Source organism: Nycticebus coucang, chromosome 23 (genome assembly GCF_027406575.1).
Source record: "Nycticebus coucang isolate mNycCou1 chromosome 23, mNycCou1.pri, whole genome shotgun sequence".
In the NCBI taxonomy this organism is placed as follows: domain Eukaryota; kingdom Metazoa; phylum Chordata; class Mammalia; order Primates; family Lorisidae; genus Nycticebus; species Nycticebus coucang.
The window spans coordinates 29,504,439-29,529,676 of record NC_069802.1 but is presented as its reverse complement, the minus strand read 5'-3'; the positions used below and the strand labels follow the sequence as shown (position 1 = coordinate 29,529,676).

Below are 25,238 nucleotides of genomic sequence, written 5' to 3'. Positions count from 1 at the left end.
TGGATCGATGGGCACTTGGGCTTTTTCCATGACTTAGCAATTATGAATTGGGCTGCAATAAACATTCTGGTACAAATATCTTTGTTATGTTGTGATTTTTGGTCTTCTGGGTATATGCCCAGCAGAGGAATTACAGGATTGAATGGCAGATCTATTTTTAGATCTCTTGAGTGTTCTCCATATATCTTTCCAGAAGGAATGTATTAATTTGCATTCCCACCAGCAGTGTAGAAGTGTTCCCTTTTCTCCACATCCACACCAACATCTCTGGTCTTGAGATTTTGTGATATAGGCTAGTCTCACTGGAGTTAGATGATATCTCAAAGTAGTTTTGATTTGCATTTCTCTGATGATTAAAGATGATGAGCATTTTTTCATATGTCTGAAGGCCGTGTGCCTGTCTTCTTCAGAGAAGTTTCTCTTCAAATCCCTTGCCCAGCCTGCGATGGGATCCCTTGTTTTTTTTCTTGCTGACGCGTTTGAGTTCTCTGTGGATTCTGGTTATTAAACCTTTGTCAGAGATATACCCTGCAAATATCTTCTCCCATTCTGAGGGCTGTTTGTTTGCTTTACTTACTGTGTTCTTGGCTGTGCAGAGCTTTTTAGTTTGATCAAGTTTCTGATCAAGCTTCAAGTTTTTGAAGCTGCTTCAATTGCCCAGGGGGTTCTCCTCATAAAATACTCGCCCAGACCAATTTCTTCAAGGGTTTTCCCTGCACTCTCCTCTAGTATTTTTATAGTTTCATGTCTTAAGTTTAAATCTTTAATTCAATGAGAGTCTTAGTTAATGGTGAAAGGTGTGGGTCCAATTTCAGTCTTCTGCAGGTTACCAGCCAGTTCACCTAGCACCATTTGTTAAATAGGGAATCTTTTCCCCACTGAATGTTTTTAATTGCCTTGTCAAAGATCAAATACCGGTAAGTAGCTGGATTTATCTCTTGGTTCTCTATTCTGTTCCAGATATCTACTTCTCCGTTTTTGTGCCAGTACCATGCTGTTTTGATCACTATGGATTGGTAGTAAAGTCTTAGGTCTGGTAGTGTGATTCCTCCTGTTTTGTTTTTATTTCTGAGTAATGTCTTGGCTATTCGAGTTTTTTTCTGATTCCATATAAAACGAAGTATTGTTTTTTCAAGATATTTAAAATATGACAGTGGAGCTTTAATAGGGAGTGCGCTGAAATTATATATTGCTTTGGGTAGTATGGACATTTTGATAATGTTGATTCTTCCCAGCCATGAGCATGGTATGTTTTTCCATTTGTTAACATTTTCAGCTATTTCTTTTCTTAGAGTTTCATACTTCTCTTTATAGAGATCTTTCACGTCTTTTGTTAGGTAAATTCCCAAATATTTCATCTTCTTTGAAATACTACTGTGTTGTATTACTACAGTAATACTACTGTAATTACTACAGTAATACTACTGCACTACTGTGAATGGGATAGAGTCCTTAGCTGCTTTTTCAACTTGACTGTTGTTGGTGTATATAAAGGCTGCCGATTTATGGATGTTGACTTTGTAACCTGAGACGCTGCTGTATTCCTTGATCACTTCTAGGAGTTTGTAGTAGAGTCCCTAGTGTTTTCCAGATACACAATCATATCATCTGCGAAGAGCGAGAGTTTGATCTCTTCTGACCCTATATGGATACCCTTGATCGCCTTTTCTTCCCTAATTGCAGTGGCTAAAACTTCCATTACAATGTTGAAAAGCAATGGAGACAATGGGCAACCTTGTCTGGTTCCTGATCTGAGTGGAAATGATTCCAATTTAACTCCATTGAATATGATATTGGCTGTGGGTTTGCTGTAGATGGCCTCTATCAGTTTAAGAAAAGTCCCTTCTAGACCAATTTTCTTGAGTGTTCTGATCATGAAGGGATGCTGGATATTATCAAAAGCTTTTTCTGCATCAATTGAGAGAATCATATGGTCTTTGTTTTTTACTTTGTTTATGTGCTGAATTACATTTATAGATTTACATATATTGAACCAGCCTTGAGACCCTGGGATAAAACCAACTTGGTCATGATGTATAATTTGTTTGATGTGTTGCTGGATTCTGTTTGTTAGGATCTTGTTGAATATTTTTGCATCTATATTCATTAGTGATATTGGTCTATAATTTTCTTTTTTTGTTGGGTTTTTTCCTGGTTTGGGGATCAGGGTGATTTTTGCTTCATAGAACGTGTTGGGTAGTCTTCCTTCTTTTTCTACCTTTTGGAACAGGTTGAGTAATATAGGTACTAATTCCTCTTTAAAGGTTTGGTAGAATTCTGCGTAAAACCATCTGGTCCTGGGTTTCTTTTTAGGGAGGTTTTGTATAGTTGATGCTATTTCTGAACTTGATATGGGTCTGTTCAACATTTCCAATTGATTCTGGCTAAGTCTTGGAAGGTGGTGTGCTTCCAAGTATTGGTCAATTTCCTTCAGATTTTCATATTTCTGAGAATAAAGTTTCTTGTAATATTCATTAAGGATTTTTTGGATTTCTTACGAGTCTGTTGTTATTTCGTCTTTGTTGTTTCTGATTGATGATATTAGAGTTTTTACTCTTTTTTTTTCTGATTAGGTTGGCCAGAGGTTTATCTATTTTATTGACCTTTTCAAAAAACCAGCTTTTTGATTTATTGATCTGTTGTATTATTCTTTTTTCAATTTCATTTAATTCTGCTCTAATTTTGGTTATTTCTTTTCTTCTACTGGGTTTGGGTTTGGAATGTTCTTCCTTTTCTAGTTGCTTGAGATGTCCCATTAAGTTGTTAACTTCCTCTCTCCCCATTCTCTTGAGGAAGGCTTGCAGTGCTATAAATTTCCCTCTTAGAACTGCCTTTGCGGTGTCCCAGAGGTTCTTATAGTTTGTGTCTTCATTGTCGTTTTGTTCCAAAAAATTGGTGATTTCTTTCTTAATCTCATCTCTGGCCCAGCTATCATTCAGCATAAGCTTATTTAACTTCCATGTTTTTGTATGAGTATGCAGATTCCTGTTGTTACTCAATTCAAGTTTTGTTCCATGATGGTCTGAGATGATGCAAGGAATAATTTCTATTCCTTTAAATTTACTGAGGTTAGACTTGTGACCTAAAATGTGGTCAATTTTGGAGTAAGTTCCATGGGCTGATGAGAAGTACGTGTATTCAGTTTTGTTGGGATGAAATGTTCTGTAGATGTCTGCTGAATCTAAATATTGGATGGTTAGGTTTAAATCTAAAATTTCTTTGCTCATCTTCTTGCTGGAGGATCGATCCAATACTGCCAAAGGAGTGTTGAAATCTCCGATGATTATGGAGCTGGAGGAAATCAAGTTGCTCATGTCTGTTAGAGTTTCTCTTATAAATTGAGGTGCATTCTGGTTGGGTGCATAGATATTAATAATTGAGATCTCATCATATTGAGTATTACCCTTAACAAATATGAAGTGACCATTCTGGTCCTTCCTTACTTTTGATGTTTTAAAGCCTACTGTATCTGCAAATAAAATTGCAACACCTGCTTTTTTCTGATTACCATTTGCCTGAAATATGGATGACCATCCTTTCACCCTGAGTCTGTATTTGTCTTTTAAGTTAAGATGTGACTCTTGTATGCAACAAATATCTGGCTTGAGTTTTTGTATCCAGTCAGCTAACCTATGCCTCTTTAGAGAACAGTTTAAGCCATTCACATTAATGGAGAGTATTGATAAGTCTGGTGGAATTTTGGGTATCGAGTTTTTCAAAGGTCCAGTGGACATTTTTAATTCTTTCGCCAGTGTGGAAGTTGGAGTTTGATCCGAAGTTTCTGAGTGAGTTTACGTTTGTGGTATAGGATTGGGTTGGTCATTGTGGAGGATAGGTCTGAGAATATCCTCAAGAGCTGGTTTACTTATGGCAAATTTTTTCAACATATGAATGTCATTGAAGTATTTAATTTCTCCATCATAAACGAAACTCAGTTTAGCTGGATACAAGATCCTGGGTTGAAAGTTATTTTGCTTTAGGAGATAAAAAGTTGATAACCACCCTCTTCTGGCTTGAAAAGTTTCAGCAGAGAGATCTGCAGTTATTCTAATATTCTTTCCTTTGTACGTAATAGTTTTCTTTCGCCGGGCTACTTTGAGAATCTTCTCTTTCATGTTAACTTTAGTGAAGCTAATTATGATATGCCTTGGGGATAACTTATTGGGGTTGAATCGTGCTGGGGTTCTGAAGCTGTCTGGTATCTGAATTTCAGATTCTCTAGGCATGTCTGGAAAATTTTCTTTCATAATTTCATGCAGAAGGGCCTCTGTGCCCTTGGAGGCCACTTCATCATTCTCCGAAATCCCAATTATTAGTATATTGCTTTTCTTCGAATTATCTGAGAGTTCTCTGAGTGAGTGGTCCGTTTTTGCTCTCCATTTCTCTTCCTCTTTGAGAGATTGGGAGCGTTCAAAGACTTTATCTTGAATGTCAGAAATCCTTTCTTCTGCTTGCTCCATTCTGTTGCTGAGGGATTCTACTGTATTTTTCATATCTTTGAGGGCTGTAAATTCTTGCTTCAGTGTGTCTAAGTCTTTGGTGGTTTTGTCTTTAAATTCGTTAAATTCTTGAGACAACTTTTGAATTTCTCCTCGAATTCCTATTTCCATTTTATTAATCTTGTCTGCAATCCAAATTCTGAATTCGATTTCTGATATCTCAGCCAGTTGTTTATGAATGGGATCTTCAATCACATCTGCCGTATCTTTTCTTGGAGGGGTTGATCTATTCTGGTTATTCATGTTACTAGAGTTTTTCTGCTGATTCCACCCCATGGTTATTTTACTCCCTTTGATTTTTCCCCTGGGGCTTTATCGAGGGCCCATACAGTGTTGTGGCCTGAGAAACTGGGGCCCTGTCTTGTGTGGTGGGGCTAAGTGGTTCTGTCTTGTTTTCAGCTGGTTTCTGTTCTATCCTATGTAACGTTTACTCTGGCTTGAAGTCTCGGCTGTGTGGAAAAACCAGCAATTAAGTCACCCCGCCCGCCCACCTCTGGCACCAGTTGGAAAAGGAAAATCAAACCTTCCTACAACCACATACCCAGGGCACCGCCTGAAAAGTCCTCAGTCTATTAGTTCAGTTCAAAAGGTCCAAATCGATTGTCTCAATCGGCACCTGTCTCGGGTGGGAGAGTTCAAGAGGTCTCTGGGAACTGGATCACAGGGGTCTGGTGACTCCTCTGATGTGGCTTACTCTAGGCTGCGTGGAGTCAGGAGGAGCCACCTAGCAAATAGATCAGTCTGGGAAGGTTGATGTCTCCTTCCCACTTTGCCCCTCTGTCGGACCCAGTCACTGGTATCTCTGCAGATGGCTAACCCAGTTGCCTGTAGTGAACAGATACTCCAGGGGTTTGTACCTGCCTGAATTGCAAGGAAGTCCGCCAGGCCCCTGCAGTCTGCCACTATCTAGCAGGAGGAGATGGGGCCTGACGTCTTTGAGTGCTTGATGCAGGTGGTGTGAGGGAGGTGTTCACTCAGGCTTAGCCCCGTCCCTGATTGATGTTGCTAACAGAACAGAACAGAACAGAACAGACAACTTTGTGGGGTTCTGTCTCTGTTTCTGCTAAAATCGCCTACAGAAGTCGGGCTGTTCTGAGTTCAAACATCTTTGCTCCTGGAGGTTTGTGGCCGATTACCTCTCTGTGTCGGCCCTGCCCTGGAAGCTTCCCGGGTTTGTGAGCAGCGTCAGGCAAATCCTTTGCTCACTGGTGGCCTCCTCTGGTTGCCCAGGGAGACAGGGGGGTGTGGCTTCAGAATATCCAGAAGTGAGCCGTTTTGCTTTTGTTTGCGTCCTTGTGATCACAGCTTGCCTCAGCGCTGTTGATGTGCATTCTTCAACCTTCTCTCTTGGTGCAGCTCAAATCCACCAGGATACTTACTAAATTCCTGTCCCTTAACTCTCCTTCTGGACGGGAGTCCCTGTTGAAAGCTGGCTTCAGTCCACCATCTTGTCTCTCCCTCATCATTAAGAATTATTTACCTCATCATGTTGGTATGCTATTATGAGCAAATATTTACCACTTTGAAATGATATTTTATTGGCCTCAATTCAACAAATGTCCTCTAACTAGTCAATTATCTTTCATTTACAGCTTGTTCTCTTTGAATTTTTATGATTACATTTCAAGCTTCTTAGAAGTTAAATATAAGAATGAAATCAAGGCAAAAAAAATTTCTCCAAACCCCAATTCAGAATATTCTACTCAATAACATAGTAGTGAAATAATTGAAATGCTCTTTGCAATGCTTAGAACTTTTGAAAAAAAAACCCTTACTTAAATAATGTAGATGCCAAATCTGTATTTTTTTCATGTGCTTTATTCCCATATTCTGGGGAAAATCTGCTCTTCAGAGCCAACAAGCTGGTGACCAGGATTATATGAAAAATATATTGAACACCAGGAAATATAAACAGAAGAGTTAAGAATATATCCTTTGGTATATAAAGAAAAACATCATTAACCATATCTAAGAAAATGAAGGCTTTGAAAAGATGTCATACATTAATTATCTTAAAAATAGCGAAAAATTATTAACAATATTATAAAATTATCCCTATCCAAAATGTCTAATAATAGGGAATGGAATATTATGAAGGCATTAAAAGTACTATTTTACTTTTTCTTTATTTTTTATTTTTTATTTTTTTTGGCAGTTTCTGGCCGTGGCTGGGTTTGAACCTACCACCTCCAGCATACCCCTTTGAGCCACAGGCGCTCCCAAAGTAATATTTTTCAAAAGTTTTAATGATATGGGAAAACATCTATGATATGATATTGGATGTAAAGATATAAAAATTACATGGATACTTAAGACCCAATTATTTAAAATATACAACCAATAAAGAAAACTAAAGTAAAATTCACTGATCTGAGTAGGGCATTATAAAACAATTTTAATTGTTACCCTTATTATTTTTATATTTCTCAAACTTCTATCTTTTGGGGAGGGAAAAATGATGACAAAATTTCAGATGATAGAAAAATAATTTGATTTTTTGTATGAGAGAGGATGAGACAGAAATTTGTATTCAGTGGATTAAATGTGGAAGCTGTAATGGAGAAGAGTTGAGAAAGAATTGAGAAATAGCACAGTAAGAACCAGGACCTTGTAACGTCACCTCGCAGGAGAAGGAGGACTCTTAGCAATATTAATGCTACAGTGAGTTTAAGAGGATGAAAATTGAAGACATCCGTTGCATAGAGAGATAGAGAGGTCAGAGGGTGAACTCTGAGACTGTCAAAGAAACCACGGCACTGTGAGAAGAGCTTTGAATCAGAAAAGAACAAAATTTAGCTAATTTGATTTTACCTGCCAGAGATATGTTGTTTGGGTTTGATTTCATTAAATGTTAGTAATCTACATGGGTGTTTAGGTATTTCCAACATTCATTAAAAATGAACCAATGTGGGTGGCGCCTGTGGCTCAGTGAGTAGGGCGCCAGCCCCATATGCCGAGGGTGGCGGGTTCAAACCCAGCCCCGGCCAAACTGCAACCAAAAAATAGCCGGGCGTTGTGGCGGGCGCCTGTAGTCCCAGCTGCTCGGGAGGCTGAGGCAAGAGAATCGCGTAAGCCCAAGAGTTAAGAGGTTGCTGTGAGCCGTGTGACGCCACGGCACTCTACCCGAGGGCAGTACAGTGAGACTCTGTCTCTACAAAAAAAAAAAAAAATGAACCAATGTATATGACACCTATATAGTCAATACATTGTTATTTTATGTGTACATAAATATTTAAATATATGCATACGAATATATGTATCTGTGTATAGATGGGTATATAATTCTCTGTTGAAAATGAAATCTGCTGAAAAACAGAGGAGTGTAATATGGTGAAGGAGTCAAACAGCTGTACGGAGGAGACAGAGAGAACAAGCTGCTACCTGCCCAGGGCCCGAAAGAGGGAAGAAGGTGGTGATGTTGTACAAAGTTAGCAGGTAGCCCCCAGCAGAAACTAAAATCAGGAAGGAGAGGGGACCACTGCTGAGCACATCTCCTGAAACAGAGAAGAGGAAGAATCACCTGGGGGCTCCCCTTCTGCCACCCTCGCATCTCCCACCGGTGTCTCTCATTGGCCATATCTCCCGGGGGCCATTGGCCGTGGCCCTGGGATATGTGAATCTCTGGAGCCAGCTCTGCAGGCTGCAGGGCGAGGAGAAGAGGGGAGGAGGGGAACACATTTCCAAGGATGTTTTTGTGTGGAGAAAGGAAGCTGAGAGGCAACATGTATTGATGAAATGAAATATTTACCAGAAGACTTCATGAAATCTACATCTTTCTGTCTTTCACAACTAGGCGGATAAAATCTTGTCTTTCTCTGTTAGCAGAGCTGTAGATTAGAGGATGTCAGAGAACTATTTTTAACTCTGGGATTGTAGTGTATCAGAAAAGTACTTCATTTGTGTTTGAATGCACTTTGCTGCGGTGGTTTTTATGTGACATAGTCACGTAGTGAAGTTACGGAGTCCAGACTGTCTCACTGACGTCTCTGTAGCACTTACGGATTTAGAACTTACAATTTTGCCACATAAGAAACCTCAGAGTTAATTTTGTGATTATAACAGTTATTTTTTTCGACCATTCTGTAGAAGAAATAAAAGGTTTATAAAATTTAATATTCAACAGTAATTTTCTGCGTGGAAGAGTTTTATGATTATCTCTAAAATATGTAATACTCCCCATTCAGCGTTACTATATGGTTTTCTTACTTATATTCAGGTCATTACAATATACTCCTCGTTTCTTAAAGGCATTTTCTCTTTTATACAAAGACCAGACTCAAATAATAATGGATTGATAACATTTAAAAAATCTCAATCTTTTATTAGTTTTATCATTGCCTTATAAAAATGGCTTCTTTCACATTTAAGGAACAGCATAATTAATTTTAGGAGTCATTTTTGAGGAAAAAAAAGAAAATATCCCTCCTGAGGAATGCCAACTTTGCTTCTTGACTTGAATCCTGAGACTTATACATGTCTGTGAGTTCCCATTTCCATTTACAGATTGAATGTTTTTCGTTGCAGACGTTTAGAACAGAATTCAATCAAAGTCATTCCTCCTGGAGCTTTCTCGCCATATAAAAAGCTGAGAAGAATGTGAGTGAACAATATTCTGGAATACATATAATTGTAAAAAGTATACTGGTTGTGACTGTGCAAAGGAAGTGAAGCGTGCATATTGAAGAGGTTGACAGTTCAAATGTTAAGTGACGTGACTATCTTGGTGCTAGTTCTATGATAACATTTCAGTCTTCATACCTTACCTATGTAATTTTTAAATTTGTCTATAATCTAACAAATAGATTTACACAGATTTGAATATGTGTGGTCAACACTTTAGGCACATTTTTAGGCGTTCTATTGTCAAAAATAAGATAATCATAATAATTTAGGAAAATAGACAATGGTTGTTTTGAAAAGTGTGATTTTATTTTTTTCTTTTTTCTTTTCTTTTTTTTTTTTTGAGACGGAGTCTCACTACATTGCCCTTGCTAGAGTGCTGTGGCATCACAGCTCATAGCAACCTCAAACTCTTGGGCTCAAGCGATTCTCTTGCCTCAGCCTCCCAAGCAATTGGGACCACAGGCACCTGCCAAAACGCCCGGCCATTTTTTGGTTGCAGTTGTCATTGTTGTCCGGCAGGCCCAGGCCGGGTTCAAACCCGCCAGCTCCAGTGCATGTGGCTGGCTCCCTAGCCGCTGAGCTACAGGTGCAGAGCGTGTGATTCCTTTTTTAAGTTTAGGATTCTTCAAATGCTTTCTGTTGCACCTTTATACATATATTGATAGGTGCAAAACTAACATGTAAAAGCCTTACATAGCTCTTTCCTGCAGTAAATCTCTTTGGCATTCTATTTAATTTAACCTAACCCTATTTCTAATTTTAGCGACCTGAGCAATAATCAGATTTCTGAACTGGCACCAGACGCTTTCCAAGGGCTACGCTCTCTGAATTCACTGTAAGTACCGATGGCCTCCCTGAAAGAAAACAGAACCCACAGTCAACAGTGGATTTAAAGGCATCAGCTCCAATGTTTCTTATGAAACATGAATATTAATAGTGTTCATTGTTATCAATCATTAACTAATTACATCATGTTTATGGAGGATTGCTACTAAAATTAACCAATATTTAGGAATATATGTTTTATGATTGGATAGTTTTTCTGTTAAGAGAACAAGAGTTAGAGCCCTGCTTTTGAAATTTTCTTTCATTTTCCTTTCTGAAAGAAGGGGGGAATTATTTAGTTTGGAAAACACAGAGCCCTTGGGTCTGGAGACATTACCATTTCCCCTTTTAAAATGGTGCTGGGAGAAGTCTTGCTGAGAACAGATGAAGATGGACAGTGAGAGGCCCCCTCCAACCCTTGTTTCCCCATCAAACATGTCCCTGAAAGAACTAGTTTTAATCTGTCACAGAACCAAGATAAGAAAGTGTGATGGCCTTTTAATGTCAAGAGGACTTCCAGGAAAATAACTATGTAAATTAAAGATGCTCTAAAATAAATTTGTAAAGGCTGGTATTTCTTTACACTTCAAAAGTCTACTAAGTAAAAGTAACCTTTATATAAAATTTTAAAGTTGGAAAGTGGAAGCTGGCATTTTTTTTTTTTTTTTGAAGAGTTGGTGCTTGAAGCAGGGTTCTGGTTGATGTCAGTTCCTGCAGAGTTCCTTCACATTTCAGAAGCTGGTGACAGCCAGGGAGAATGCCAGGGGATCGTGTGCAAGACCCCGATAAGCCCCTGCCATGTGGGGGACAGTGTGTTCTCACACTCAGCCAGGGGACAGCTGGACTGTGGTGCTCTGCTGGACACCTGGGTGTGCAGGCTGCTATGTTGATCTGCTCAAAAATCTAAAGAAAGAAAATGGAAAACTGTCACTTCACCTGCAGTGTGTGGTTGGGTTCAGCTTTGTTGTTTTGGAAAGTTTTGGCTATGGGAAGGAAGACCAAAATTAGAGGAACAATTCTGGACAGAAAATGTAGAGTGTAGTCAGGTATTGCTCCCAGGCTAGAATGCTGGTTCTAAAAGAATACATTTTAATACAAAACTCAGTTAAATCACCCAGTCACATTGTTCATAAAGTAGTCTTAATACAGTCCTGGACAGCCATTCCATCCAGAGATAACATTGGCAGCCTTCTAGCCTTACTGAAGGACAGCACAAAAGTCACATCAGAAAACGGATTTCTGGTCCTTTACGTCTTTGTACCTCAAAGATAACCGTTAAATCTAAGGAGGGAGAAAAATCCCGGGAGAACTCTCATTTATATCTGCTTGCTTGCCATGTTTACCATCCAGCTCTTGTCTTAATAACATTAATTCACTGTTTGAGGTTGAGTTAAAAGAAAAGATAAAAAGAAATTTGGGGTGGCACCTGTGGCTCAGCGGAGTAAGGTGCCAGCCCCACATGCTGGAGTTGGTGGGTTCAAACCTAGCCCCAGCCAAAAACTGCAAAAAAAAAAAAAAAGAAAAGAAAAGATAAAAATAAATTTAAAAAGTAAACAGATAGAACTTATTATGACTCATCCCTTACCTCAACAAATTGCATTATGTTTACTAACACATATATAGTTACAATTGATCATAGTGTAAGTTATCATGTAATAAGCGATATAAAATGATAAATAGTAAAAGGAGTGACAATGCATGTAACAGGTACAAGAGCTGCCTTGCGATTTCCCTGTTGTTTCAAAGGCCTATAAAAACTTCTCTCTCAGCACGATTCTATACTGGGGATGGTGTGCTAAGTGTAAGTCATGTAGAAGTCTGTAGGGAAGGTACCAAGGTATTCTTGGTATTTGAATGATATTATCCAAATCCCTCACGTATTTGTTTTCTTTTAAGCCAAATTCATTTTTATCTTTCAATTTTTTTAACTTTTCTTTTTCTTTTAAAACTACAGCCTGAGTTTTCACTGGCCTTTTTATACTTTCTGTCTTTATGTGATATTGTGTCTTTCCCTCATATTAATAGATTTTGTTCCCATTTCCTTGCCTGTCATCCCACCTCTCTTTGGTCTTTGGATTGTTGATATCTAACTCATTTTCTTTGCTGCCATTTTGATGTCATTGCTGTGTACAATAACTATCCCTAACCATAGTATTGCTGTATATTTTTGTAGAGAAATCTCATTTCTATTACATTCAGTATTGCTTTATGATAATATCATGGATGACACACGTGCCAGTAAACCTGATTTTCTCTATTCTACTATGATTTCCTCTTCTAATTCACCATTTCCCCATCTTGTCTCATTAACAATAAGCATGTTTTTTGTTGTTGTTGTTGTTGTTTTGTTTTTTCAGTTTTTGGCTGAGACTGGGTTTGAACCCACCACCTCTGGTATAGGTATATGGGGCTAGCGCACTACTCCTTTGAGCCACAGGCGCCACCCCAGCATGTATTATTTTTTAGCATCATCTTAAAACAGAATGATTTGTTGGATAAAAATAGTTTCATATATAAATAGATGCACTTCCTAGGTAGTCTATCTTTCATCCCATTTGACTCAACCTTTGAAGCCAACTTCCAAAAAATATCCTACCAAATTTGTTTATCCTTCTGTTCTTGAGTAGAACCCCCACAATTTGCAAGCCTCTTTTGTCCTTCTAAATTGTAATTGAATCAAAATATGAGACTCTCTCAGTATCCAAAATTACTCTTTCGGATTGCTTTTTGAAGTCATACCTAATTCACTGCAGTTACATCTGCGCCTGGGCAAATGGTGGCCATTTGAAGAATGGCAGTTGTGTTCAATTTAATTGGCCACCAAGAACTTAGCAAAGTTGCTGACCCATAATAATAAGTGCTAAATATCCACTGTCCAGTGAATTGGCTGAATGAAACTGAATTGAATTTCCTGAGTTGCCATCTCCATCTGCTCAGTTATATTTCCTAATGCCTCCTCTCCTCTTGCTCTTGAGCTCACCACATACATTTATTCATGCTTTTCCCTTTCCTAATTCCTTTTCCACCTTGCCTCTGACAATATATAATTCTCTCTTTTGTTCTTTGATTTTTTTAAATCATTTCTTTTGCAATTGATTTGCCTTTCTAAAAAAACTATGGCCTATAGAGATGAAATTTTATGTTATATTTTATGACTCCATCACTGGACTCTAAAGAGAGAGGTGGAATGGCTCTGCACACCAAATCGCACCCATCTGTGTTTATCCCCTGGCAATCCTCCTGTCTTGTGATCTATCCCACCTTTCTCTGACGTCTTAAAAGGGCAACTGCTCTTCCTTCACTTGTATTTATCTTCACTGTGCCCTTCATCTCTTCTTTTTCAGACAGAAATCATGTGCTGGGACCAAACATATTAATTATTTAGACTCTCTTTTGAGATTTTTCTTTTATGTGTGTATATTATGATATCTGTTTGATTTTTTAAGAGAATATTTCTCTGATTCTTAAAAGTAATATATGCTTATTATAGAGAATCTAAAAACACATAAAAGTATATAGGTGCAAATTCAAGTTAGCTCTGGGTGCCATATCACCTGATGTAAATATTTTCTACTTTTCGTATATAGGGGTGGATTTTCTCAAAAAATTAATGTAATACTGAAATATACTACTTTATATTTCTTTTTTAATTAATGTTATATCAGGATCACTTTCATGTCACCAGAGATTCTTCCACACTTGATGGTGATAATGTGAAATATGTGTTTAACATATTTGGTGATTTGAAAACCTTTTATTTGTGTTTAATTTTTCGCTGTTACACATTATGCCATGGTGAACATTTTGTATGTAAAATATAGTGTTCATGTCTATTATCTTACATGGAAATTCTAACAGTAAAACTAGAAAGTGAAAATTTCTGTGAGCATCTTTATGACTTCTCACACATGTTGCCAAAATGTCCCCTCAAAATATAATTTCTATCTTTTAACACACTTAGTTCTTTCCCCACGTTTTGGTGATTAAAAACAGATGGCCATTACAGTAAACCTATTCTTCGTAAATGATTATTTCCATTCATTTGCTCTTGAAATCATGTCACTTTGTCTTTTTTGTTAATTTTGTTCCTGAATTTGTTTTTCGGATAATTTATCATAATTTCACTCATCAATCCAATCTTGGAGGCTCACTGTATGCTGAAACCTGGGCCCTACTGCAGGGTACTCAGGTGATAAAGTCCCTGTCCTTCTCTTTGGAGGCTACTCTTAGTATCTGAACATGGTGGTTCATTCCAGTTTATGTTATTTTGAGAGAATATAAATTTCAAAAATTATCTTGAATTCATATTCACAATCACTACTCCACAGACTACACATTTCCCAAGCATGTATTCTTTATATGTTTAAAAGAGAAGCTGCATTTTATATCATTTCCTTCAACTGTTTACCGGTATTATGAGCCCCAAACTCACCTTTTATCTAAGGATTCTGCCATTAGTGTTCTTTCTTTTTATACACAGTGCGCACTCTTTACATGTAAATTGTGTAGGTATGTGTGTAGACAATTTCAAAGGCAACATTTCTATGAAAAGACCATGAAATTATGAATTATAATACTTCCTATTCATCTTCCTTATTTTTCTATATTTTCCAAATTTTTTCCACTGAGCATCCCTCTGACTCGTAAGCAGGCAGAAGACATTTGCAAATGAAGTTTATTTATTGAACTGTAGCTGTTCCAATATATTGAGTGCTACTGTCTTCTCTGTGTCTGAATACATGTGTATATTAGATAAATCTCTTATGCAAGTTTGGTGTCTGATTTTTTCTTTTAAAACATTTTTTCCAGTGTCCTGTATGGAAATAAAATCACAGAACTCCCCAAAAGTTTATTTGAAGGACTGTTTTCCTTACAGCTACTGTAAGTATTGGCTTTTTTTACTTTGATTAAACCCACTAATATATTGATAAAATTAACATCTCATATTTTCATGGAGGCTTAAAACTCAATTCTACTATGAAACCAATGTATAATCACCCACACTTCCGTATGAAAGATAAGACACACTACAGCCCAAGAGGAAGGGTAGGAAAGGGGGAGGATGAGTGGAGGGAGGGTAATCGTTGGGACCTCACCTATGGTGCATTTTGCAAGGGTACATGTCAAATCTATTAAGTGCAGAGTACAAATGTCTTGACACAATAATTGAGAAAGTGAGGTGAAGGGTATGTTAATCAGTTTGATGTAAGCATTCCAAATTGTATATAAAGCCAGCACATTGTATTAATGTATATAGTTATGATTTAATTTTAAAAAGTAAAAAAAATTTGCATATACTTTAATGAAATAGAAAAGATTATTCTAGTAAAGCTAATATTGATGATGGCCCTTTACTTGAGCATGCCACTTTTTGGAACTGCCCCAGAACTTTTCTCTTCTATCCTGTTGTGAAGGAGGGCATTCTGTCTGCTCTATCATTTAAATCTGATACGAGCCTTGTCCTTGTGAAACAGCTCTGTTTTGATGTGAGCAGTAGTTAGAATGGAGGGAGATGCGGTGATAAGCTTATCAAACTTTGGGCAGATAACTTGTAGGAGCTGTAGTATTGGAATAACGTCCCCAAACACAAAGATGGTGGCAGTGACCTGGAACACAGCAGTCATCCTTAGAGTCCTATTAGCAAGAGAATTATCTCTAAATCCAAGACTGCTCTGCTTAGACAATTGCCACTACCGATTTGTCTTGAAGGAAGTAGCTACGCAACATATTTACGAGAAGCAGATTTGCCCCCAGGTGTTCCCCTGCATGCATGCCTGTAAATCATGCCAACCCTAAAACTGTTGGTATTGCATAATCCAAATTCTGTTTAATTCATTGAACATTTATAGAACATCTCATTTGGAGCAGAGACTATAGTAGATATTTTGGATATAAAGATAAGTGTGATGTAATTTCCTTTCTCAAATTAGCTCACTATCTGTCTTCCTTAAAATTCTTAAGTTTAAAATGTTATTTTTCTCCTTGGGGCATATTTATTTGTTGCTGTTGCTGTAAACAGATATTCCTAATCTCGTAATCTTCCTAAATACAGATTTCATTCATTACTTCATACATTTATGTTCATAATTTTGTTTTATTATCCATGTCCTAAACCCACCATTGTGCAGAAATCTATTTTACATCACACCCTGTTCACGCACACACACCCCCATGAACAAAACCGTGTCCAACATGACTCTGTCACCCTCTCATTCTCTCTCTATCCTTTCCTTCTCTTCCCCTTCCCTTCACCTTTGCCTTCCCCGTAACCTTCCCTCCCCTTCCCCTTCCTCTCCTTCTCTTTCCCTTTTCCTTTCCTTTCTTTTATTATTATTATTATTTTTTTTTCTATTTTCAATGAGACAGGTTTTTGGTCTGTTACCCAGGCTGGAATGTAGTGATGTGATCTTTGTAATAAAATCATCAGATATATTTTTTTTGGTCTAGTAAAATGGTTCTCATCAGGTTATAGGTGTCTGTACACAAAGCAGATAGAGCTGGAGGCCGCAGGCAGGACCTGCTGATCACTCACTGCTCTGTACTTCCCTACATTTGGCTGGAATTACCCTCCATGCCACAGACTCACAGTCACTGTCATGATCTTTGTGCTATCTGCCACCAACACTTCAAAGGCCACCTGGTTGGGCGGCGCCTGTGGCTCAAAAGAGTAGGGTGCCAAACCCAGCCCCGGCCAAAACAAACAAACAAAAAAGGCCACCTGGTTTTCCTTCCACACAGGCTTATTGGTGGATGACGTAGCAAATATACTAATAAAACCTGGAGGTCTGCAAGTCGGTAAACCTTACTTAGAAAGCCACTTTTATAATGTTCCATCTCCAGATTAAGGTTCATTGTTAAGCCTACAGGGGGTGAAGTTAGGGGTGGGGAATGACATGATTATCTCTTTGTAGCTCAGTGTAAATTTGGAAAAGTTTACAAATCTTAGTTTTGTTTGAACAGACGAGATGGTAGGGAGAAGAGGCAGGTAAATGAAGCAAACAAACAAAAAAGAACTTGGTGTTCAATAGTTTCTATTCCTTAGGCCACATAGCTCTCATCTTCCTTTTTGTTTATTTTGAGATGAAGTCTCACTCTTGGTGGAGGGCCAGTGCCATAGCATCATAGCTCACTGCAAACTCAAACTCTTGGGCTCAAGTGATCCTCTTGCCTCAGCCCCCCGAGTAGCTGGGATGATAGGTGCCTGCCTCACTCCCAGCTGGTTTTTCTGTTTTTAGTAGAGAAGAGGTCTCACTCTTGCTCAGGCTGGTCTGAAACTCCTGAGTGCAACGAATGCATCTGCCTCAGTCTCCCAGAGTGCTGAGACTACAGGTATGAGCCACCGTGCCCAGCAGGCCACGGAGATTTCAAAGTCGTTCAGACAGCGTAGATGCAGGCTGTTGCAAGACAGCATCTTGTTTGGGTTTCCTCCGGTCCTCAGTCTGGCAGTCTGCTCTCTACCTCCTCTCCTCAGGTGCTTTATGAATTGAGGAGCAAGCTGAGCATCACTGTGTGGGGTCTGGTGTGTCTAGGTGTGGAGTTAGTCAGTACCTACCCCTACTTATCCCTCACAGGCTTTTGAGAAAGTGTCAGGCCAATCGGGCAGCAGATTAAACTTCAGCTTCTGGTGAGAGGGCAGAGAGCAGGGCAAAGAGGGCCACGGGGCCTTACATGTTCCTGCAGCACCTGAAAAGCAGAGAGTGAAGTGGAAATACCTTATGATAACTAAAGATAAAGATCATTTTATTGTCATAAGAGAAAACATTCTTTTAGTACATTAGATAATGAGGAATGCCCAAACCATGTGGCATATATTTTTTGAACACTAAATATTTATCTAAATTCTACATATCAAAACTTTGAAATATGATGAGGAAAAAAAAGAGTATCAAAAGTGGAAATCAACCAGTGGGGAGGAAGGGAAGGGCAAAGAACTAGGGAAAGGTGCTATGAACAGTATTTGGGCGGTGGACACACCTTTAGCTGGGACTTAAGGCATTACAAAAGTGTTCAGTCCATGTAACCTAAAGCATTTTACCCCCTTAATATTCTTAAATGTTAAAAAATGCAATGGGGCGGCACCTGTGGCTCAAGGAGTAGGGCACCAACCCCGTATACCGGAGGTGGTGGGTTCAAACCCGGCCCCGGCCAAAAACTGCAACAACAACAAAAATTGCAATGAATTTCTTGCATGCCAGATTAAAAACACACATACAAGCAAAAACATCCTGTCCAAAGAGGGCAGAACTGTCACTGAGTAAACAAGTAGACCCTTGTGAAACAGGTGACACGTCAGCCTAACACCAAATAGCATAGTTAGAACCCAGAGAGACAAGGACTTCTGTTGGGCAGAAGTGGAGAAGGTTGAGTAAAGGGGACCCAAAGGTGAGCTCAGACCTACTAGGATGACGTTTGCCAAAGTATGGTCCATAGGCCAAAGTTTTACAGAATATTGATAGAGTTTGGGGGGAATAAATGAGTTTGTGGGATAGTGTGTTAAAATGTAAAATAGGCATCTATAATGTAGGACAGAAACTTTGACTACAGTCATGCACCATGTCACTCTCCCAGAGGTTTGTGAAGTCCTCATTCAACCATGAATATTTATTGAGCCTTTCCTGTGTGCCGGGCAGCTGGGAAGTCAAGGGCAGCCAAATAGCCAAAGATCCCTGACACATGGCTGATAATACCTTATGGGCAGCACATACAAATGACAGTTAGGAATAACAAAATAAAGAAGTTATGTATGACGCAAAGAAATATCTTCTTTAGGAAGTGGAAAAAATAGGTCCATGAAAAAGAAATTGAGAGCAATGGGGCTCAGGAAGTGGGCAGAGTCAGATTACACACATTGGGGTGCATGTCCAGGAGACTGGGCTGAGAAGGGAAGATGGGCAGGCTCAAAGAAGCAGAGTGATGGGACAGGTGTCTGAGAGAAGTACCCTACAGAGAGGAAAGAGGAGAGTTTGGTGTGTTTGGAGAAGAGCCAGGAGGCCAGTGGCTAGCGCTGGCAGTCAAAGGAGAGAACTAGGAGGTTGCAGAGTTCAGATGGGTGAGCCGCAGTCCTAGTGTGAAGATTTCCATTTGGCAGCTGGTGTGCTGTTCTGACAGACAAGTGGCGTGATCTGATCCATGCTTAGAAGGATCTCTCTGGCTGCTGTTCTGAGGACAGTCTGAACTTTTTATCCCACAGGGCAGTTTGAAGGACTGATAACGTTGATGGCCTTGGTATGATGGCCTTGCTAACAGAGGCTGCATCTCACCCATCTCTGTCCTCTGTTGGATACATGAATAAGTATCACTAGATTGAGGTTCATTTGACAACGTGAGTCTTGCTTTATTGAGCCAAACCCCAGATCTTCAGACTATAATACATAAATGATAAAAAGTTAAAATGTTAGCACTGAGGTTAAAAGAAATGTATTTCTTAATTGGGTTTTTTCAAGAAGGACAAAATCTTGCAGGTGAGTTCATGAGATGCTGCACATTAATTTCTACAACTATTTGATCAAACAGATTATTGAATGCCAACAAGATAAACTGCCTTCGAGTTGATGCTTTTCAGGATCTACACAACCTGAACCTTCTCTCCTTATACGACAACAAGCTGCAGACCATCGCCAAGGGGACCTTCTCACCTCTTCGGGCCATTCAAACTATGTATGTACATACGATTTGCATCCAATTTGATGACCAGTGTTTTCACTCTGAATGTGAGAACATTGTCAGTTATACATGAAACTATTCTGTGTGTGTTTCTGAAAGGCATTTGGCCCAGAACCCTTTTATCTGTGACTGCCATCTCAAATGGCTGGCGGACTATCTCCATACCAACCCCATCGAGACCAGTGGTGCCCGCTGCACCAGCCCCCGCCGTCTGGCGAACAAAAGAATCGGACAGATCAAAAGCAAGAAATTCCGTTGTTCAGGTAATTTCTTAACTTCCCACGACATTTCCCCTGTGAGTAAAACCAATGGCTACTCGAAACCTAACAAAAGCAGCTGGTCTTCAGCTGATTACTAAATAGCACAGAATCCTATTTTTCTTCTACTTGTGAAGAAAAAAATAAAACACTGTAGGTGCGGTTTGTAACAGTACTACATGTAACGTTTTTCACCCACACTCAGCAGAAGAGGTAGATGAGCGATCAAGTTCAGAAGATGACCAGGTTCATTCCCAGGGTTCAAACTTAACAGGAGCCTTGGAGCTAACCCAGAATACTTTCAAAGTATGCTAAGTCTCATGCTTATTACTATCAACCAACTTAAAGTAATTGTGTTTTTATTTCTTCAGAAAGTGAGCTGAGGCTTGGTTACATGGTTTACTCTGGCTCAGGAGCGGAGGGGCAGTGGGGAAACTCCTGATCCCGGCTTCTCTAATCTGAGTGTGTTTCCTCACTTCGATCCTCTTATTTTAGAATTGCATAGAAACCTCTTGCATAGAATTGTGAGGTTAACGGTTTTGGTTCCCCTCAAAGGCCATCTTTGAACATTTTGGGAGCATTATATTTATTTATAAAGAGCTAAATATAAATGCATTGTATTTCTATTAAATAGAAAACATACTTCATTGAAATTTACTATTTGCTTTGATCTAATCTTTCCGTTTACTTATGATAGAATAAATTCTGTGTGTTTTAAGTAGTTACCTAACTACCTAACTATCCCAGGAGTGTTTCACATTCAGCAGTTAATTCATACTAAAAAGCTAATATCAAAGCCAAGCAGGTTGTTATCCTTAAACGTAGACACACTTACTACTCATTGTATGTTACGGTGCTTCAGCTACAGCTGTGTGTATACATTTTTCACTTAATTGTCGGTAGTGACTTTAATCCATTCTTAATCTAATATAACTCATGTCTCTGCTTGCTGACATTCAGGCGCATCTTCTATTTTTTTTCTCTTTTTTTATTTAGCTAAAGAACAGTATTTCATTCCAGGTAGGTTTTGCTCGGTGTTAGGACTAACCGCAGACACCCTTTCCTCACCTTCTAGAATATAGCTCCTTAAACTTTGATATGCATGCTTTTGAAAGTACGATGGATACTCTGTAGATAGACTGACCTTCTGCATAGATCACTTGTAGCTGTTTCCTGAATACCTGACCTTTGCATGCAGCTTCTGATGTTAAACACATATTATTAAACTCCACCTTTTTCTCCTCTTTTACTTTGGCACATTATCTCGAATTTCTCACAGTAGCTAAAATGTTTGAACCTCTGGCTTTCTGCTGAAATCATCTTCTCTCCGTACATTGTATATCTGATCTTTGAACCTGTTTTTAAAATATAGCTTGTGGAGCTAGTTTTAAAGACAGAGACTTTTCTGTTGTCCAAGAGCTAGTTCTCCATGAAATCAGTTACAAACACACAGAATTGCATTTTTCAATCATGAGATTTACTTTTTCATAGTTTTTTATACTAAAGAAGTACGCTTTACTTTTTGCTTTACTTCTCCTATGAAAACAGCATTTTCTGCTGATTTGTATGCAGTCATGTCTAATTTGTGACTTTGCATTCTTGCATATCCAGAATTACAGTCTGACTCCACAGAAAGAATATTGATGGCAGATGTGGAGGCATCAGAAGTTCTTGGGGACTAAATGCCTTGAATAATATAGACATATGGATAAAATGTTTTTTTTAAAAAAAGTAATTGCAGTGTTTTATCACTTCAATCATAGCACTCTCAAGACTGATCATTGTAGAGCTAGCTCTTTAAAATGTTTCTTTACTTCTTTTTTCCTTGCCTGCCAATTGTGTAAAATGCCTCTTTGACTTGTTTGTTTTATATCATTATAACGAAATATACGTTAAGTATTGTTTGGCCAAATTCACCATCTTCTGGGTATATAAGACTATAATGCATTTTAAGAGCTATAGATAAAAAGATATTTCTACAGGGTTAGTATGCAAAGCCATGTGTATTTTCTCAAAGCCTGTGTTTAGTCTCTGTTTTAAGGAGATGCTGTTCTTTGCCATCGTTGATTTACAATTTGAATAATTTTATACACTTAACAAACTTAGTCATGTTACTTATTTTGAGTTTGAATGATCAATAATATTTTATACATTATACTGGCAGCATATTAAGTAACATGTTGAAAAAAGATAATTGGCCTTCCTTGGAAATATTTAAAATTAATTATTTTTTACCTAATTAAATAGAAGGTCATCTGATATCTGTTGCTTAACCGGAAAAAGACATATTCTAAGCAACAGACCACATATAGAATAAAAAACATTAATTTAATTGACATTAGCATATAGTTTAAATTACATAATTATAGTAATTAATGTAGTTGTTACCAAATTAGTCAAACTATTTCATTTAAAAATACTTTAATAGGCGGCGCCTGTGGCTCAGTGAGTAGGGCGCAGGCCCCATATGCCGAGGGTGGTGGGTTCAAACCCAGCCCCGGCCAAACTGCAACAACAAAAAAATAGCTGGGCGTTGTTGCGGGCGCCTATAGTCCCAGCTGCTCGGGAGGCTGAGGCAAGAGAATCACATAAGCCCAAGAGCTGGAGGTTGCTGTGAGCCGTGTGGCGCCACGACGACACTTTACCGAGGGCTGTAAAATAAGACTCTGTCTCTACAAAAAAAAAAAAAAAAAATACTTTAATAATTTAGAAATTAATATTTCTAATTCACCAAATAAACAACAAAAGTCAAGGGAATATTTCATATTTGTTTTTGTTTTTTGGTTAGGCTCTTGCTTCTTTTTCTGGGGTAGAATGCAGTGGCATCATCATTGCTCACTGTAGCCTCCAGCTCATGGGCTCGAGCAGTCCACCTGCCTCAGTCTTTCAAGTGCTGGTCCTATGGGCGTGCACCACTGTGCCAGGCTAATTTATTCTTTTTTTTTTTTTTTTTTGTAGAGACAGGATATCAATATTGCCCAGCTAGTCTTAAACTCCTGGGCTCAAGCAATCATCTCTTCCTACTCCCAAAGTACTGGTGTTACAGGCGTGAGTCGCTCCACCAGGTCAAAGTCAAGTTGTTTTCGTAAATTCTGGCACACTTTTTGCTACTTAACCAACAGCAAACAAAATAGTTTTGGAAAGTTTTTTTTATGTCAGATGTCATGTCTTAACTCTGACTTTCAGATAATTTAATTCACATTATTTAAAATAATAATTGTAATTATAAAAACCAAATTTTAAATTCTTACCTAAAGAACCACAATAAATTAAACGTTATTGTCACTGCATTGAATGAAGATGATTTGAAATGTAAGATATCCTATGTGTCTGTCACTTAGACTTTGCATACCTTCATTTCAGTATTTCAGGTTGGTGTAAACCTTAAATCAAAATACAACAATTCTCAACAAATACCGTGACATTGCCAAACATATTGAAATTATTACATTATAGCATTGCAAACTTCTTATGCAATGCTGACCTTTGCATTCCATTTTCACTACAGTGACATGATAAGTTAGAAAGGTCGTTAATAAGTGTACAGCATGAGTGAAAGATTGATCCAAATGTGCTAATGATAATCACTGAGGATCTCGGCGTGATTCGTTTTTCATTCACTTTGACATGTGTACCTGCCTAATACTATTCTATATGGCATTCTCAATACTATGGAGGTAACTTAAAATCTGTCTCGCAGAGAGTTCATCTTTTAAAGGAATAAACAAAAGCTTAATTGGTACTATCCATCTTTTATTCCATTTGCTTTCCTTATAAAACAACCATGCTTCAAAATATCACAGAATTTTACAAAGCATGACGATTCCCATTACAACATGCTATTTTTCTCTAATTATACCATGAAACAGAGAGAAGGAAGAGAGCTTAGTTTTATGTATATGCACATGAATCTTAATTGGGATTACTCTGTCTTTCTTTCCTCTTGGTGATCTTTACTTTTGCAGGCATTCACCATTTGGGCTGTAAGTAAAAGTGTCTGATCTGAAACATAATGTCTTCCCTTTTCAATCCTGATGTACCTTCTCCTGGTCTCGGTCTTTTGTACCTTTTATTATTTTTTTTTTTTCTCTCCCTAAGAAGAAACCGCAGATCTGTTGAGCTTCTCTGTTGCCCTTGTAGCTCACCTCAACTTCTTCCTGGATGTTGTTCCCGAAAAAGCCGTTGTTTCCACTCTGCAGTTCTGAGGAACGGTGGAGGCACCTTTCCGTATAGCCCCTTCTTTGTGTTTCCAGGAACTCTTCGGTAGTAATCCTCTTACTATGGGCATAAACATTCTGCGGGAAGAATGCATGTCGTGTAAACAGTATTACCTTTCCAGAACGTCTTTAGCTTTCCTCCTGCTTCCCTTCATCTCTCCTCTTGGTCTTACCTTTGGCCTAGTGGTTGGTGTAGTGATAATGTAGCGAGATTTTCTGTTGTGCTTGATCTAACCATGTGGTTGCCAGGTCTGAGTACAACATGGTTCCGTCAAGCACCATGGAACGTCACGCAGCTTTCTACAGCATGGCAAGCTGCTGAGGCTTAAATCACGATTTACTTGTCTCTTTCTATAAAATCAAAATAATAAAAAAAAAAGAGGGCTTTTGAGGCATTTCTGAGATTATGTGAGAGGGAGAGAATAGTCAAAGTCCATAGAAAATTTAAAAGCCTGCATACATCCATTTGCCTGGAAAGCCCTAATTGACAATGATATGTAGGAATATGTTTAAGACTGGATACATTTTCGATTCCTGACTCAGAAAAAAATAAACTTTTTGACAATTAATACCCATTGTATGATTAGCTGTGAAATAGGCTAGAACTGGTCAGAACTGGATCAGCAGAAAGTACAGCTGTGAAAAGCTCAAATTTATTAATGTTTTCCTGTCATGTGAATCTGGTCACTCTTTTTTTCCAGAAAATTCCAAGCCTTTCTTTTAATCCTCTCCTGACATCCATTGACCAAAATGCCCCAAGTTGTCTCCCTGCTACAGAATCTATAGTTATGTTTTTCCTTCCTACAAATGAATCAATATTCTAACCTTTAGACTCAGTATCTTTTTATTATTTTTTTGGTCTGAATTCTCAATAGGTACAGAAGATTATCGATCAAAATTAAGCGGAGACTGCTTTGCAGATTTAGCTTGCCCCGAAAAGTGCCGCTGTGAAGGGACCACCGTAGATTGCTCCAATCAAAAACTCAACAAAATTCCAGATCATATCCCCCAGTACACTGCAGAGCTGTAAGTTCATCCCCCAATAAAATCCTGGTTTGGAGGGAGGAAGTAAAAGCATTAAAACATAGGCAATTGTGTTTTATCATTTTTATTCTCAGTAATCATATTAATTTCTATTAATAGACATTACATTG

At 38.4% G+C, this 25,238-nt stretch overlaps 1 protein-coding gene across 4 annotated transcripts in view; it reads left to right on the top strand.

Moving 5' to 3' along the window:
* The window catches only part of SLIT2 (slit guidance ligand 2), a 363,506-nt gene that overhangs the window by 246,616 nt on the left and 91,652 nt on the right, over window positions 1-25,238 (top strand). For 3 of the 4 annotated variants that reach the window (XM_053577753.1, XM_053577756.1, XM_053577757.1), the window contains 7 exons: window positions 9,024-9,095; window positions 9,886-9,957; window positions 14,757-14,828; window positions 19,461-19,604; window positions 19,710-19,873; window positions 20,864-20,887; window positions 24,960-25,110. In XM_053577753.1, coding sequence (XP_053433728.1) covers window positions 9,024-9,095; window positions 9,886-9,957; window positions 14,757-14,828; window positions 19,461-19,604; window positions 19,710-19,873; window positions 20,864-20,887; window positions 24,960-25,110 — 699 coding nt within the window. The remainder of the gene's footprint in view (window positions 1-9,023; window positions 9,096-9,885; window positions 9,958-14,756; window positions 14,829-19,460; window positions 19,605-19,709; window positions 19,874-20,863; window positions 20,888-24,959; window positions 25,111-25,238) is intronic. The other variant, XM_053577755.1, reaches the window with a different exon arrangement.